Raw genomic sequence first — 14,273 nt, forward strand, 5'->3', positions numbered from 1 at the left:
ATTTCATTTTAATCACAGGAAAAGGTGGATGCAGGGTTCCTTTTTCAATCTGAAATATATATTAGTGGTGCTTCACTTTAATCACAGAAACAGGTGGATTTGGGATTCCTTTTTTAAATCCGAAATACATATTTAATCCAAAATACGTAATAGTGGTACTTCATTTTAATCATGGGAAAAGGTGGATAGGGGCTTCCTTTTTTAATCCAAAATATATATTTAATCTGAAACATATAATAGCAGGAAAAGTTTGGCAGTCAGGACATTTTTCTAGAGGGAAAAGCTTGGAAGTCAAGAAATCTTTATTTCCTAGCATTGGCGCAGACTTGGCTGTCATTCTAGGCTAGTCTGGCTTTTTTTTTTGCCACTGTGCAAATTTAGTCCTATTCTTTGGGCTCAATTTTCGCCGCTGTTCAGCCAGTGAAGTCAATGGGATAAAGCAGCCACTACTAGCTGCTCGTGCAGGACTGGCCTGTCAAGCAGGAGCATGGTGCTCCCCTCACACCATGCAGTCGTGATGGATCATCGGATCTGAGCTCCAAGAAATAAGACCTAAGTTAATGACTTGTGCATTGCACACACGGCCTGAACTACTCTGTAAGGCCTTTGCCTTCTTTCAAATTCTTCTAAACCCACTTTGTCACGAGGCCTGGAGGAAATCAATGACTGACAGCTCTCAGGGTCCATGAAGTTAGCTGGCCCTTACTTTCACTACTTGTAGTAATCTGAAAGAAAATGGCAAACACTCATATAAAAGTATATATTTGATTGCTTCTGCCTTCCCTCCTTCAGATGGGACTTGTCCTCTTTCCGACCCTGCACCCCTGGTTAAATGATGCCCCAATGAGCTACACACACATAGGAAGTTAGCAGTTGTGGCAACTCCACGCGTTCGTTCAAAAGTCACAATTCAGGCCCCACAAAATCATTGGCTAAAAATATAAAGTTTAAAAAGCTGTCGACACTTCAGGTTGCCTTTTTGCCACTGATCATCGGTTTCAAGCTGCTTTTTTTTTTTTAGGAAAAAGAAAACCAAATACTTAAGAACTAGAAATGTCTTATTGGTAATGAGCGCCAAGCTTCTGGTACGATCGCTTGTCTGCAAGAGCTCAAGATTAAAAAAAATAACAAATACAGGAAGAATTGTGATTAAAAAAAAATCCCAAAATTGGCAATAGTGAGTGAAGCAGGTGTGTGGGCAGGACCAAGACGTAACAAGACATGTTTGAGTTCAGTGGGACCGGACTAGTGCTTAAAGGTGACAAGTGTGTTAGAAATGGAATATTGTTAGAAATGGAGTATTGTTAGAAATGCACAGCTTGCATCTTGCACCTGATAAGAAAGAAACACTGCCAAGGACTTTTTTCCTTGCCCAGACTTGCCACAGCTCTTCTTATACTAAATCGCAGACTCTCCCCCAGCTTCTCCCTAGCCTTTCTCATGCAGATTACAGAAGCTGGAATTCAACTGACTGTGTCCTTGAAAGGGGGGGGTTTGAACTCTTGGTGACCTATAGTAGTTTCTGAGCATGCTTAATTAGCTGATGCATATTTACCTCTCCGCCCTGCATACTTAAGTAGTTAATTATACTATACATGCGATGGATGTAGTGATGTAACCACATGTATACTTGTATGAAACGGAAGTGAGCTGTAAGAGTTCCTGTTTCTGCACACGGGACCAGGAGGAAAAAGATAAATACAGCCTGCAAAATTCCTTGGTGGGTTCAGAGTAATCTGAGTTTTTGACTCTGCTCTGACCCTATTTGCAAATACACCTTTTGTGCCATCTAATGAGTGTGTGTCTGTGATTTTGGTGGCCTCCAGAGAAACGAACCGCTTTAATCATCAATCTGGCACCCCAGATGGGACATCTCTGGATCACCTCGGGGCTCAGTGACAAGATCGTCTCTGCCACCACGGGGAGTGCGCACCGAGACGCCTTTTTGGGCTCACCCAGGGGGTTTGAGATGTGAGTCGGGGTACCCGAGAGATTAAAGGCTCCTGTGCAAAGTTTTTGGTTTCTGAGGACGCCAGACACACATTCCGGCATTCTGATCGAGATCTCTGGGGTATCTGAGTGAGTATACGAATTCCCTTGCCCAATTTGGTCTGGATCCAGGAACAAAGATGCGTTCGATTTGGTTTAATACTGGGAAATTTTCGGCCTGGTATATGCGAACCGTCTGTAACTAGGATCTTTTGGTATTTGGTGTGCGTTGGACGCACTTTTGTGGGCATATGGGTGCGGGTCGCTCCCGTGTAGAAAACTCGGATACGCCTTTAAGTTATATATTACAAAACTTCAGTAAATTTGCAAAGCAGGCAGATTATGGAGTGAAGATGAAAAAGGGTGATTTAATTAAGTTTTGTCAACTCGAGTGCCCAACATTTGGGGTCCACTGGACCCCGAAAGGATCCTTTGTAGTAAAAGAAGTGATAGCTATCCATGAAATAGTTATGCAGAACGGCTATTAGAATCAATTTCCTTATATCGATTGTTGGTTGTGGGTGGTTCAAAAACAGCCACCTTGGATTAAGAAATGCTTAGTAAAGTCTCATGTGATGGTTGTTAAAGGAAAGACTCGAGGAGGACCGCCTGTACTCCCTGAGTCTAATGAGGGGGGGAATTCTGAATTGACTGAGTATCGGACCCGCTCTCCGGTCACCCTGTCAGGTAGTGAGGATGAATCAGACACCTCCCCGGGATCCAGTCCCTCTGCACCACCGCTCCCTCCCTCAGGGAAACCACCACCGGCGTATCAAAGCATACCTAATGATTCAGAGCGTGAGCCTCAGCCAAGTGCCCCATCTGAATCAGGGAATAAGGGCTATTATTTGCGCAAGACTGTAGAATCACAGCCGGTGCTGAATTGCCCGATGCGAGAGGTTATCGGAGAGGGGGGCAATACAACTTTTGTCTACACCCCATTTAGTACTTCAGATTTATTTAACTGGAAGAATCAGAGCCCCTCTTTTCATGAAGACCCTGAAAAGATGAGGGACCTGTTTCGATCTATTGGGCAAACCCATCGACCCACTTGGGCTGATGTCCAGATGATGCTTCAAACCCTCCTGACCCCGGAGGAGAGGAGATTAGTGTTGGGGACAGCAGAGCGCATTGCAGCAGCCAGGGTAGAAGCGGAGGGAGCTGCTGGTCGTACCTTGCGTGATACCTGCCCTGTTGAGGAACCGAGATGGGATAATCATACTGCAGAAGGAAGAGAGCTGAGTGCACGGTATCTGGGGATTATAGTGGAAGCAATGGGGAAGGCAGTGCCTCGGGTTACTAATCTGTCTAAGTTGTATGAAGTGAGACAGGGAAGAGAGGAGGATCCCTCAGCTTTCCTCGGGAGGCTGTATGAGGCGTTTCACAGGTTTTCGGACCTAGATCCAGAAGCCCCAGATAATCAACGCATGGTAAATCTTATGTTTATTGGTCAATCCGCTGCTGATATTCGTAAGAAGTTACAGAAAACTGAGGGAGGTGCTGGGAAACCGATTTCAGAGCTGGTGAAAATTGCATATAAGGTATATGGGAATCGTGAGCATATGCAGGAGCGCAAGGAGGATAAAAAGACTCAGCGACAGATGGCAGCGCTGGCAGCTGCTATAACTGGAGGTAACCCTGGAAAGGCTGGGATGCAGAAAGGGAAAGGAGAAAGAGTGGGAGCAGACATTTGTGCTTACTGCAGGGAGAAAGGACACTGGAAGACGGAATGCCCAAAGTTAAAGGAGAAGAGAGAGGGGGAACCAAGAGGTCACCTCATGCAGGCAGAGGAAAAGGGTGAGGACTCAGAATGAAGGGGACGGGGATCTAAGACCACTACCCTTCGGGTTGGAGCCTGAGAAGATCCCATGGTAACCATTAGGGTTGGTGGCAAAAACTTTGAAGCCTTGGTGGATACTGGGGCTACATTTTCAATGATTCCAGAAACCCACCCCCGTGCAGGAACTAGTGAACGGCATGTACTTGTGGAAGGGATTGAGGGAACGCAATCCCGACTCCCTGTTTGTAAACCACTCCTCACCAAAGTGGGGGACCATTTGCTCGAGCACTCCTTTGTGTATTCTCCAAGTTGCCCGGTTGCACTACTTGGGCGGGACCTACTCACAAAATTGCAAGCTGAGATATTTTTCAGAGACGACCAGATGGTGGTCCAGCTACCTGTCAAGCAGAGCTCGAACTATCAGATGGCTCTCCTGGAGGACCGACGGCCTGCAGTAAGTCCAGAAGATTACATGACTGGAGTAGACCCGTCGGTATGGGCTGATGAAACCCCTGCGCAAGCTAAGTCAGTCTCCCCGGTAAGGATCATACTCAAGGATGGGGAGGGGCCCGTTCGGGTAAAGCAGTACCCACTCAGCCGAGCGGCCAGAGCTGGACTCAAGCCGTTACTAGAGAAATACAAGAGGTGCGGATGGCTAGGGGAAGGGTCCTCACCATATAATACCCCCATTCTTGGAGTGCCGAAGGCAGATGGGGTCTCATACAGACTGGTCCAAGACCTGCGAGCAGTAAATAAGAAGGTCCTTTCAGACCATCCTGTAGTCCCGAACCCACACACGATTTTGACACAAGTACCGGGGGAAACTGAAATATTTTCAGTGCTAGATTTGAAAGATGCTTTCTTCTCCATTCCCCTTCACCGAGAGAGTCAAAAATTGTTTGCTTTTGAATGGGAGGACCCAGATACTTTCCATAAAGCCCAGCTCATGTGGACAGTTCTTCCACAAGGATTCGTAGCAGCCCCCCATATTTTCGGACTTGCCCTTCAGAAGGACTTGGAGGAGTGGAAGGGATCACACCCCGCAGTGACTCTCCTCCAGTATGTGGATGACCTGCTAGTTGCAAGCCCAAACTTGCAGCTTTGCGAGGAAGCCACCAGGTCACTCCTAAACACTCTGGGGAAAAAAGGATATAAAGTCTCTAGAGAGAAAGCCCAAATATGTCAGCCTCAAGTCACATTTTTGGGATATAAGCTCTCAAAAGGAGTCAGAGCCCTGAGTGCAGATCGCATACAGGCAATCCAAGGTCTAACCCCACCTAAGTCACCCAAGGAGCTGCGGGCATTCCTAGGGCTAACAGGGTTCTGTCGACTATGGATACCAGATTATGGTGGGAAGGCTAGACCACTGTATGCCTCCCTGACTAAGGAGAGTCTCACTAAATGGAAATGGAATAAAGAAATGCAGCATGCCTTTGATCTGCTTAAGGCAGCATTAACCCAGCCCCCTGCCCTGGCCATCCCAAATAGTAAAAAGCCATATCGACTGTATGTTCATGAGAATCGAGGGGTTGCATCAGGGGTGCTGACGCAGCCATCAGGCCCGACCTGGAGACCCGTGGGATATTACTCAATGGTTCTAGATCCAGTTGCACTCGGGTGGCCAGCCTGTCTTCGGGCTGTGGCAGCCACAGCAGTGGTTGTTGAAGAAGCCCAGAAGATAGTCATGGGTGCGGACATGGAAATACTCACCCCACATGGAGTTCCCCAGATTCTAGGGACTGAGGGAGGAAACCCCTCCAGACAATCATGGTATGAGATATTTTTGCTCTCTAATCCAGGACTTACTTTCAAACATACTACAGCCTTGAACCCTGCAACCTTGCTGCCGGAGCCAGGGAAACCGACGCATGACTGCCTTGAGGTCCTGAATCAAACCACACAGGTGCGGCCTGATCTTGCTGAGGACCCAATTGAAGACCCACATGCTGAATACTTCGTAGACAGCTCCAGCTGTGTCATCGATGGAAAAAGACGAACAGGATGTGCAGTGGTAACCTTGGATAAGGTAGTATGGAGGGAGTCATTGCCGAGCTCATGGTCGGCACAGGCCGCGGAACTCACTGCGCTCACCCGAGCATTACAGCTGGGGACAGGCCGGCGGGTTAATGTATACACTGATTCTCGCTATGCTTTTTCTACAGTCCATGCGCACGGACTATTGTGGAAAGAAAGGGGTTTCATTACGGCTTCTGGGAATAAATTTGCTAACGGCCCCCAGATTATCAAGCTACTAGAGGCACTCCACCAGCCTAAAGAGGTAGCAGTCATTCATGTGCGGGCCCATGGGAAGGCTGCTGAGGAAAAGCATAAGCTTGGAAACGCAAAGGCTGATGCAGCAGCAAAGGAAGCTGCATTTACTGGGGGAGAAGCGGAGGAGGTATCCAAGCAGGCCATGTCCCATGCCATATGGCCATACGTCCAGGATTTAGTCCCACAGTATTCCCCTGAAGAAGATAAGTTTGCACAGAAAGCTTGTGCAGAAAAGAACTCCCAGGGGTGGTGGATAGTACCGGGAGGAAAGGTCACGATACCCAGGCCATTGCTTCGGGAGGTGCTGCAACAGCTCCATGCAAGTACCCATATGGGAGGTTTGGCCATGGGTGATCTAGTGATCCGCCAAGCAGTAGCCCCAGGGCTATATGTAGAAGCTCAGCATATTGCTACCAGGTGCATCACATGCCAGAAAGTAAACCCTCGGAAGGAAACCCCCTGTGCCAATGGGAGGTAGACCCTGGGCAGCGTACCCTGGACAAGCATGGCAGATTGATTTTGCTGAGCTCCCACGGTCCGGACATCATGGGTTTTTACTTGTCATGGTAGACCAGCTCTCTGGTTGGGTCGAGGCATGGCCCACCAGGACTGCCACTGCGGGTACAGTAGTGAAGTATTTGTTGCAGGAGATCATTCCCTGGTATTCTCTGCCTGAATCCATCGAGTCGGATCAAGGACAACACTTTGTGGGAAAGGTAGTTCAAGAAGTCGCACAAGCTCTCAAGATCACTTGGAAACTACACACACCATGGAGACCACAGAGTTCAGGACAAGTGGAATGCATGAATAGGACCTTAAAGACTCTACTCACCAAAATCTGTATTGAAGCACGCCTTAAGTGGCCTCAAGCATTGCCGCTAGCTCTTACTTGCATTCGAAACACTCCCCGACGGGGCCTTAAATTAACCCCATATGAAATTATGTTTGGCAAGCCCCCTTGAGTCTTACCCCCTGGGATGCGAGAAAATGTAACTTTTGAATTAGGTAATAGCGAGCTTCATATGTACGTTATTGCTTTGCAGTCTGTCTTGTCTTCTCTTCACAGGTATGCAGCCTCCTTTCAGCGCCTGCCTTTAGACGTACCGGTACATGACTTCTCCCCGGGAGACTGGGTCTTGGTGCAGCGGTGGAAAAAGGAACCTTTGACTTAGAGGTGGAGTGGCCCTTTCCAGGTACTTCTAACAACCCACACCGCTGTAAAGATTGCTGGCCATGACTGTTGGATACACCATACCCATGTGAAACGACATCCACGAGCGTCAGAGAACACCAACTCCCAGGACGAACTCACTCCGGAAGCTGAGTCGTCCTCGGAACAAGAAGCCAGCAAGTGGAGCTGTGAACCCACTGGTGATCTCCAAGTGCGCCTGAGACGGCTTAATCAAAGTTCAGAAAATTAGACAAGAAAGTAAAAAGAAAAAGTTTAGGCTGTATTTGATCTCAAGAAAGGGAGAATATGGTGGGAATCTTAATATGCTTTGTTGTTATCTATGTAGTAAGAGAAGCAGGATTGAGCAGCCCTAGCCGCCAGCCTATATCCCCGCTTCCCCCAATTGCTCCCCCAGGGACAAATTTGTATGTTGACATGATGGAAAGAATTGCAGGTACCTTCAATCTTACCAACTGCTGGGCCTGTGGGGGACTCCAAGAGGCCGGAGAACAGTGGCCTTGGAGGGCTTTTCCTTTGGCCCCAAAATGGTTCATAAGCGATAAGGCGGATGTTAAGAGTACTGGTCAAGAATAGGATGAGAACTGCAGCTGGGATCTTTCCGAAGTGGCATTAGGAGAGTACTCTCACTAGATTGATAACCACCACAGTTGAAGGGATGCAAGTTGCAGCAGTCCCCCTCAAAACGCAGACTGTAGCAAAAGTCATAGTACTCAGAAAAATTCCTTGTAATTATCTTGATCTGCCTAAATGAAAATGGGGAGCAGAAAGCATCTTGAGGGGGGAATGTTGTTAGAAATGGAATATTGTTAGAAATAGAGTATTGTTAGAAATGCACAGCTTGCATCTTGCACCCGATAAGAAAGAAACACTGCCAAGGACTTTTTTCCTTGCCCAGACTTGCCACAGCTTTTCTTATGCTAAATCGCAGACTCTCCTCCAGCTTCTCCCTAGCCTTTCTCATGCAGATTACAGAAGCTGGAATTCAACTGACTGTGTCCTTGAAAGCGGGGGGTTTGAACTCTTGGTGACCTATAGTAGTTTCTGAGCATGCTTAATTAGCTGATGCATATTTACCTCTCCGCCCTGCATACTTAAGTAGTTAATTATACTATACATGCGATGGATGTAGTGATGTAACCACATGTATGCTTGTATGAAACGGAAGTGAGCTGTAAGTGTTCCTGTTTCTGCACACGTGCCCAGGAGGGAGGAGATAAATACGAGCTGCAAAATTCCTTTGTGGGTTCAGAGTAATCTGAGTTTTTGACTCTGCTCTGACCCTATTTGCAAATACACCTTTTGTGCCATCTAATGAGTGTGTGTCTGTGATTTTGGTGGCCTCCAGAGAAATGAACTGCTTTAAGCAGCAAGTGTTTAAACACCTGTTTAAACACAAAATTGTCTCTTAGACTTGGGAGATCACCTTTTCCTGTGCTTGTGCAGAGCCCAGGAATGACTAAGGTTTCTGGGTGCAATTGTAATACAAAATAATAATCTGCTACTTTCCATGCACCTATTTTAAAGATTAGGACTTTTGAGTAATTCTCACCCATATTTAAAAAAAACAAACCCAAAACAGGCTCTTCCTTTCAAATAACCACAAGCTCTTGCAGTCAGAGTGGAAAATTGAAATTAGCCTCTATTCCCACCATGAAGGAAAAGCCGTTTGTCAAGGCTAGGCAATTCAATTTATCCTCCCAGCTTTATCAATGGTATAGCATCTGTTCATCTCAAGAAAGCCCCTTATGGACAAACCCAGTAGATGGGATAGGGATGGTCTAGTACCAAAGACACTCTAGTACTGAAGTACATTTTCAGTGGGGGAGAGAGTGTGTAACTACGCACAGGCTTAAATGTTTACAAGCGCAGACCCTGTAGACCCCCTCTGTACCACTACTCAATTCCTTCCTTTTCCTTTCCCCCTCCTTTTTCAGGCTTTATTCTAGAAAAAAGCCATAATCTTCCACTTCCACTTCCACGTATAATAAAAGGTTTCGTCTGTCTGTCTGCATGTCTGTCCGTCCGTAATACTTCTGGCCAACTGCCCATGTGCGGGTGGCAATTGGCTGGGCGGCCCAGGCTGCGCGGGCCAAGTTTGCACCACTGTTGGGGAAGTTTGGCAGCGGGGAACATGCTCCGGCTGCCCGAGCAGTGGGGCTTCCCCCCCGCCTCCCTGCCTGAGAGTGGAGTGGGGGGATCACAGTGGCTGTGCCCAGATGCCCCCCACAACAGCCAGCAGGGAGGCCAGCGGACGCGGGCCAGGTGGACCCCCTGGCATTCTTGATGGGCAATGTGCTAGTCTTCATATAAATACTGCAGTCCTTATCATTTCTACTTTTTCCCTTGCAATTTCCCAGGAATTGGTACATTTGCACTTATTCAGGGAGTTTATTTTTTGTGGACATCTACTAAACTTTCATTTCTAGGAACTTGTACTTTCATAAAAATCATAGCGAACTGGAGCTGGAAGGGACTTCCGGAGGTCGCATCTAGTCCAAGCCCCTGCTTGAGGCAGGATCATCCCTATCTAAATCATCCCATGCAAATCCACTGCCTAGATTAACAGCAAAACTAAACAGTCAACCCTGACATAACCATGAGACACAACACCCTGATCTGCCCTAGGTAAAGCAGGGGGACCACAGCAGCCACCATCCTGTTGCTGCAAGGGTTGTTAAAATACACCGGAGAGATCCAAAAAGGGCTGCACCCTGCTACAGAGGAAGTCGGTAACCCTCACAGCCCATACTTTGTTGTACTTTATCCCAGAATTACAACCCAGTGCATTTCAGCAGCTGGATCTGATTTTTGTTTTGTTATTTTCCCTCTTTCACAATGCCAAATGAAGGGAAGTCCTACACTCAGTAACACAGGTGGAACTAGGATTTTGAAAAATGGGGTACAGATGGTGAGGCACACCATCACATATAACACAACGGGCAGGTCTACCCATGCACTTTAACGCACGGTAGACTCATTGTACTGCGCATTAAGGCATCATGTCAAAACCAGTGCTAATATGCTAATGCGCAGTAGAATGAATCTACTCCACACTTAGCATCACTAAAAAGGTGTTCGCTTTTGCTACTGTGCATTAGGGCAGTCGAATACGCCTTTATGTAGTACCTCATATTAGAGGGCACTGTTACACATGCTCTGGGGGCGGGGGGGGGAGGGGAGCGGTGCTTTAATTAGAGTGGCTCCGAGTGCTGCTCTGATGAAAGCGCCGCCGCGTCTCCCGTATCAGCATCCCAAAGCTTAAACATGGTGGCAGGGTGCTTGAATTAAGCACGTGCGATGAGGCCTAGGACTGTCAGCCCTATCCCATCAAGCGGGTTCCTCCATAAGGCACTTTCATGAGCAATGACTCGATTTAATTGAGTCGGCTCTGGCAGGCTGGAATTCCAGAGTGCCGGAGCAGCCTCTGTGCTTGTGTACAGGCGCCCGGAGGTACTCAGCTTAATGCACAGTAGCAAAAAGGACATTAATGAACACGCAGATGTGCCCGACACATATTTTTCTCCAGGTAAAAGGCAACTAGAAGCTTTACTAATATTCCAGGGGGTTAGGGCTGGATTCCTGAGTTTAAGATGGAAGCAAACACAAATGTAACGCCATTGGAATGAGTTAAAAACAGTCTGCCGGGCTGCGAAAGAGCAGCTACCAGACAGCAGGAAGGCAGCAGAAAAACTAGTTGGATGAGTTGCAAACCAAGACCGTTAAAAAGTCATGCCCCCCCAGCGCCCGCACCCCCCAGCATTTTTGCTGCCCTCCGCTGGGCTCTCTCCAGTTTGTCCACGGTCACTACTTGGTCATGAACTGTGCGCGCAGCAGGACTCAAAGCGGGGTGCAGATGCAGCAGGGCAGCGCACCCCCTGCACCCCCCTGCTCAGTGCCATCCGTGTCCTGCCATCCAGCCCCTTGCAAACACCCGCTGGCTCAATCCCAGCGTTTCCAGGCGTGCTCCAAGGCCGTCCCCTCTGCAGGGGGTGCACAATATTGCCATGCAGATGATTGCACGGGTCCTGTCCCAGCCCCGCCGTCCCTGCACTGCCCGCAGTGCCGCCTCCCTCCGGCAGGGGCCGCTGGCGCGCCACCTGGAGCCGCTCACCCAGGCGGCCCCGCCTCTATGGGAAAGGGCAGGCAGCTGGACGGCGCATGCGCCCTCCCACTGCCCGCGGGGCGCTATGGAAGCCGCGCGCGGCCGCAACACCTGAGGCCAGGTGAGCGCTCGGAGCGGGCGGCGGCGGCCGGCGGGCGAGAACGAGGCCCGGGCCGCTCCGGAGGGGGCGGGGCTTCGCTTGCCCTGGGGGGGCGCGGGGGCGGGGCTTGTGCGGGGGCGGGGCTTGTGTCTGCCTAGGTCGCAGGGGATGGGGGCGGGGCTTAGTGGGCCCTGCGGGGCGTGGCCTGGGTAAGTGGGGGCGGGGGTGCACCTATGTGGATACGCGCATGTACATATGCACACCATGCAGGTTGTGCGTGTGGGTCTCTGTACACACATGTAAGTTGTGCGTAGGTAGCAGTGCACACCCGTGCAACTGGCGCATGGGTATGTGTACACACCAACATGCGCACACACGTAAGTCGTGCATGGGTAGAGGTACGCACCTGTACATACCTAAGTGGCGTGTGGGTCTATGTACACACGTACGCACACGTATAACTCGTTTGTGGGTATGTGTGCCTGCAAACGTGTGTACGCACATAAGTTGGGCGTGGGTAGAGGTACACACCCGCACTTACAGTTTCGTAGATGGTCGGGTCGAAGGGACCTGAGCAGATCATGGAGTCCGACCCGCCGCCAGGGCAGCAAAGAGTCCTGGGGCAAACGACCCCGGCGAGGTGTTCATCCAGCCTCCTCTTAAAGCCCCCCAAGTGGTGTGTGGGCCTGTGTACATGCATATGTACATATATAACTTGTGCATGGGTATGTACACACACACACAGACACATCCACACATGTACATGCACGCACAAGTATGGGTGTGGCTATATATGCCCACACACACATACATGCGCACGTAAGTTGTGTGTGGCTATGTACACACACACACGAGTTGTACTTGTATGGTACAGGCAGACAAGGTTCTTTGGGTAAGTATGATATCTTTTATTTGACTTGTATACACACACGCCCACATGCATGAACACACATGCACACTCATAGGAAAGCAGGGCTGGAAGGGACCTCCCAAGGTCCCCTAGTCCATTCCTGGGCTCAAGGCAGGACCGTCCCCGACTAACCCATCCCGGCCATGTGTCTCTCCCACCTGCTCTTGGAAATATCTGGGAATGGAGATGGGTGCCTGCTCCAGGGCTGCACCACCTGCAGCGCCAGGACCTTCCTTTTCCTCTCCAGCCTCAGTTGCCCCTCCTGCAGCTTGGGCCCGTTGCTAGTCCTGTCCCCTGTGGCCATGGGGAAAAGCCCATGTGCATCCAAGCGAAAGGTGTTTGTTGTGGGAGACTCCATCCTGCAGGGACCGAGGGGGCAATCTGCCGCCCCGACCCCTTAGCCCGGGAAGTCTGCTGCTTCCCGGGGGCCCGCATCCGAGACACTGCGGAGAGGATCCCGCAGCTCCTCCGGCCCACAGACCACTACCCCACGCTCCTTATTCACGTGGGCACCAATGACACGGCTCGGAGCACCCCCAGCCATGCCATGAGGCGCTACAGGGAGTTGGGAGCGGGGCTGAGGGGTCTGGGAGCTCAGGTGGTGTTTTCGTCGCTCCTCCCAGTCTCGGGCTATGGGCTGAGGAGGGAGACGAGGATCCACGCGGTGAACCAAAGACTGCGGCGCTGGTGTCATCGGGAAGGCTTTGGCTTCCATGACCACAGCCCGCTCCTTGGTGAGAGAGGCAGCTGCTGGGAAGAGATGGCCTCCACCTCTCTCCCCTGGGGAGGAGGCTCTTCTCAGCCGGGCTGGCTGACCTGCTCCACCGGGCTTTAAACTAAGCCCGCTGGGGGATGGGGGGACTGCTGCCACTGCTGGCCCGCTGAGCAACCCTTGCAAAACCAGCAGACCAAGGCACTTAAGGGAGCCCACCCCTGCCCCAGCCCTGGCACAATCTGTGGGCAAGGCAAGAGCCCCCAAGGGCACACTTGCCTGCCTGTACACTAATGCCAGGAGCCTGGGCAACAAGCAGGATGAGCTCGTCCTCCTGCTCAGTGCAAAGAAATACGATGTCATTGGGATAACGGAGACCTGGTGGGACTCCACCCAGGACTGGACCACAGGCATAGAGGGCTCTAGCCTGTGCAGGAGGGATTGTGTGGACAAAAGGGGGCGGGGGTGTAGCTCTCGATGTGAAGGAAAGCTACATGTCCCTGCAAGCTGATGTTGGCGACTGGCATGGACAGCTAGAGACCCTCTGGGTAAAAATTCGTGGGGAATACGGCACAGGGGACACAATGGTGGGAGTCTACTACAGGTGGGAGTCTACTACAGACCTCCCACCCAAAGTCCTGAGGTTGACCAGGAGTTCGCCCGGGAACTGACTGAGACCGCTTGCTCCAGGACCTTGGTGGTCATGGGTGACTTCAATTACCCGGACATCTCGTGGGAAGATCACTCAGCAAAATCCGAGCGGTCGCAAAGCTTTCTCTCGTGCGTGGATGACCTCTACCCGACTCAAGAAGTCTGTGGGCCAACGAGAGGCAAAGCGCTGCTCGACCTGGTACTGGCTACGGGGGACGACCTAATCGGCGACCTAGTGGCCGATGGGAAGCTGGGTGACAGCGACCACGAGCTGATCACCTTCACCATCCGCCGTAAAGCTGGCAAGTCAGTCAGCAACACAGAAGTCCTTGACTTCAGAAAAGCCGACTTTGACAAGCTCAAGAGGCTAGTCGGTCAGGCCCTCAGGGACCATGACCCCAGGGAGATGGGAGTTCAAGAAGAGTGGTTGCTTCTCAAGGAAGCGATCCTCAATGCACAAGCTAAATCTATCCCAACACGGAGGAAAGGCAGCAAGAAGGCACAGCAGCACCCCTGGCTCTCCAGGGACCTAGCGGACCTCCTGCGGCTAAAAAGGAAAGCCTACA

The 14,273-nt window shown here is 50.5% G+C and overlaps 1 protein-coding gene across 1 annotated transcript in view; it reads left to right on the top strand.

Annotated features, from left to right (window-relative positions):
- Window positions 1-11,385: 11,385 nt before the first annotated feature.
- The window catches only part of MEST (mesoderm specific transcript), a 28,050-nt gene continuing 25,162 nt past the window's right edge, over window positions 11,386-14,273 (top strand). The window contains exon 1 of the mRNA XM_090041507.1: window positions 11,386-11,455. Coding sequence (XP_089897633.1) covers window positions 11,391-11,455 — 65 coding nt within the window. The 5' untranslated portion in view covers window positions 11,386-11,390. The remainder of the gene's footprint in view (window positions 11,456-14,273) is intronic.

The sequence above is a fragment of the Crocodylus siamensis genome, chromosome 4 (assembly GCF_052110815.1).
Source record: "Crocodylus siamensis isolate JL-2025a chromosome 4, ASM5211081v1, whole genome shotgun sequence".
In the NCBI taxonomy this organism is placed as follows: Eukaryota; Metazoa; Chordata; order Crocodylia; family Crocodylidae; genus Crocodylus; species Crocodylus siamensis.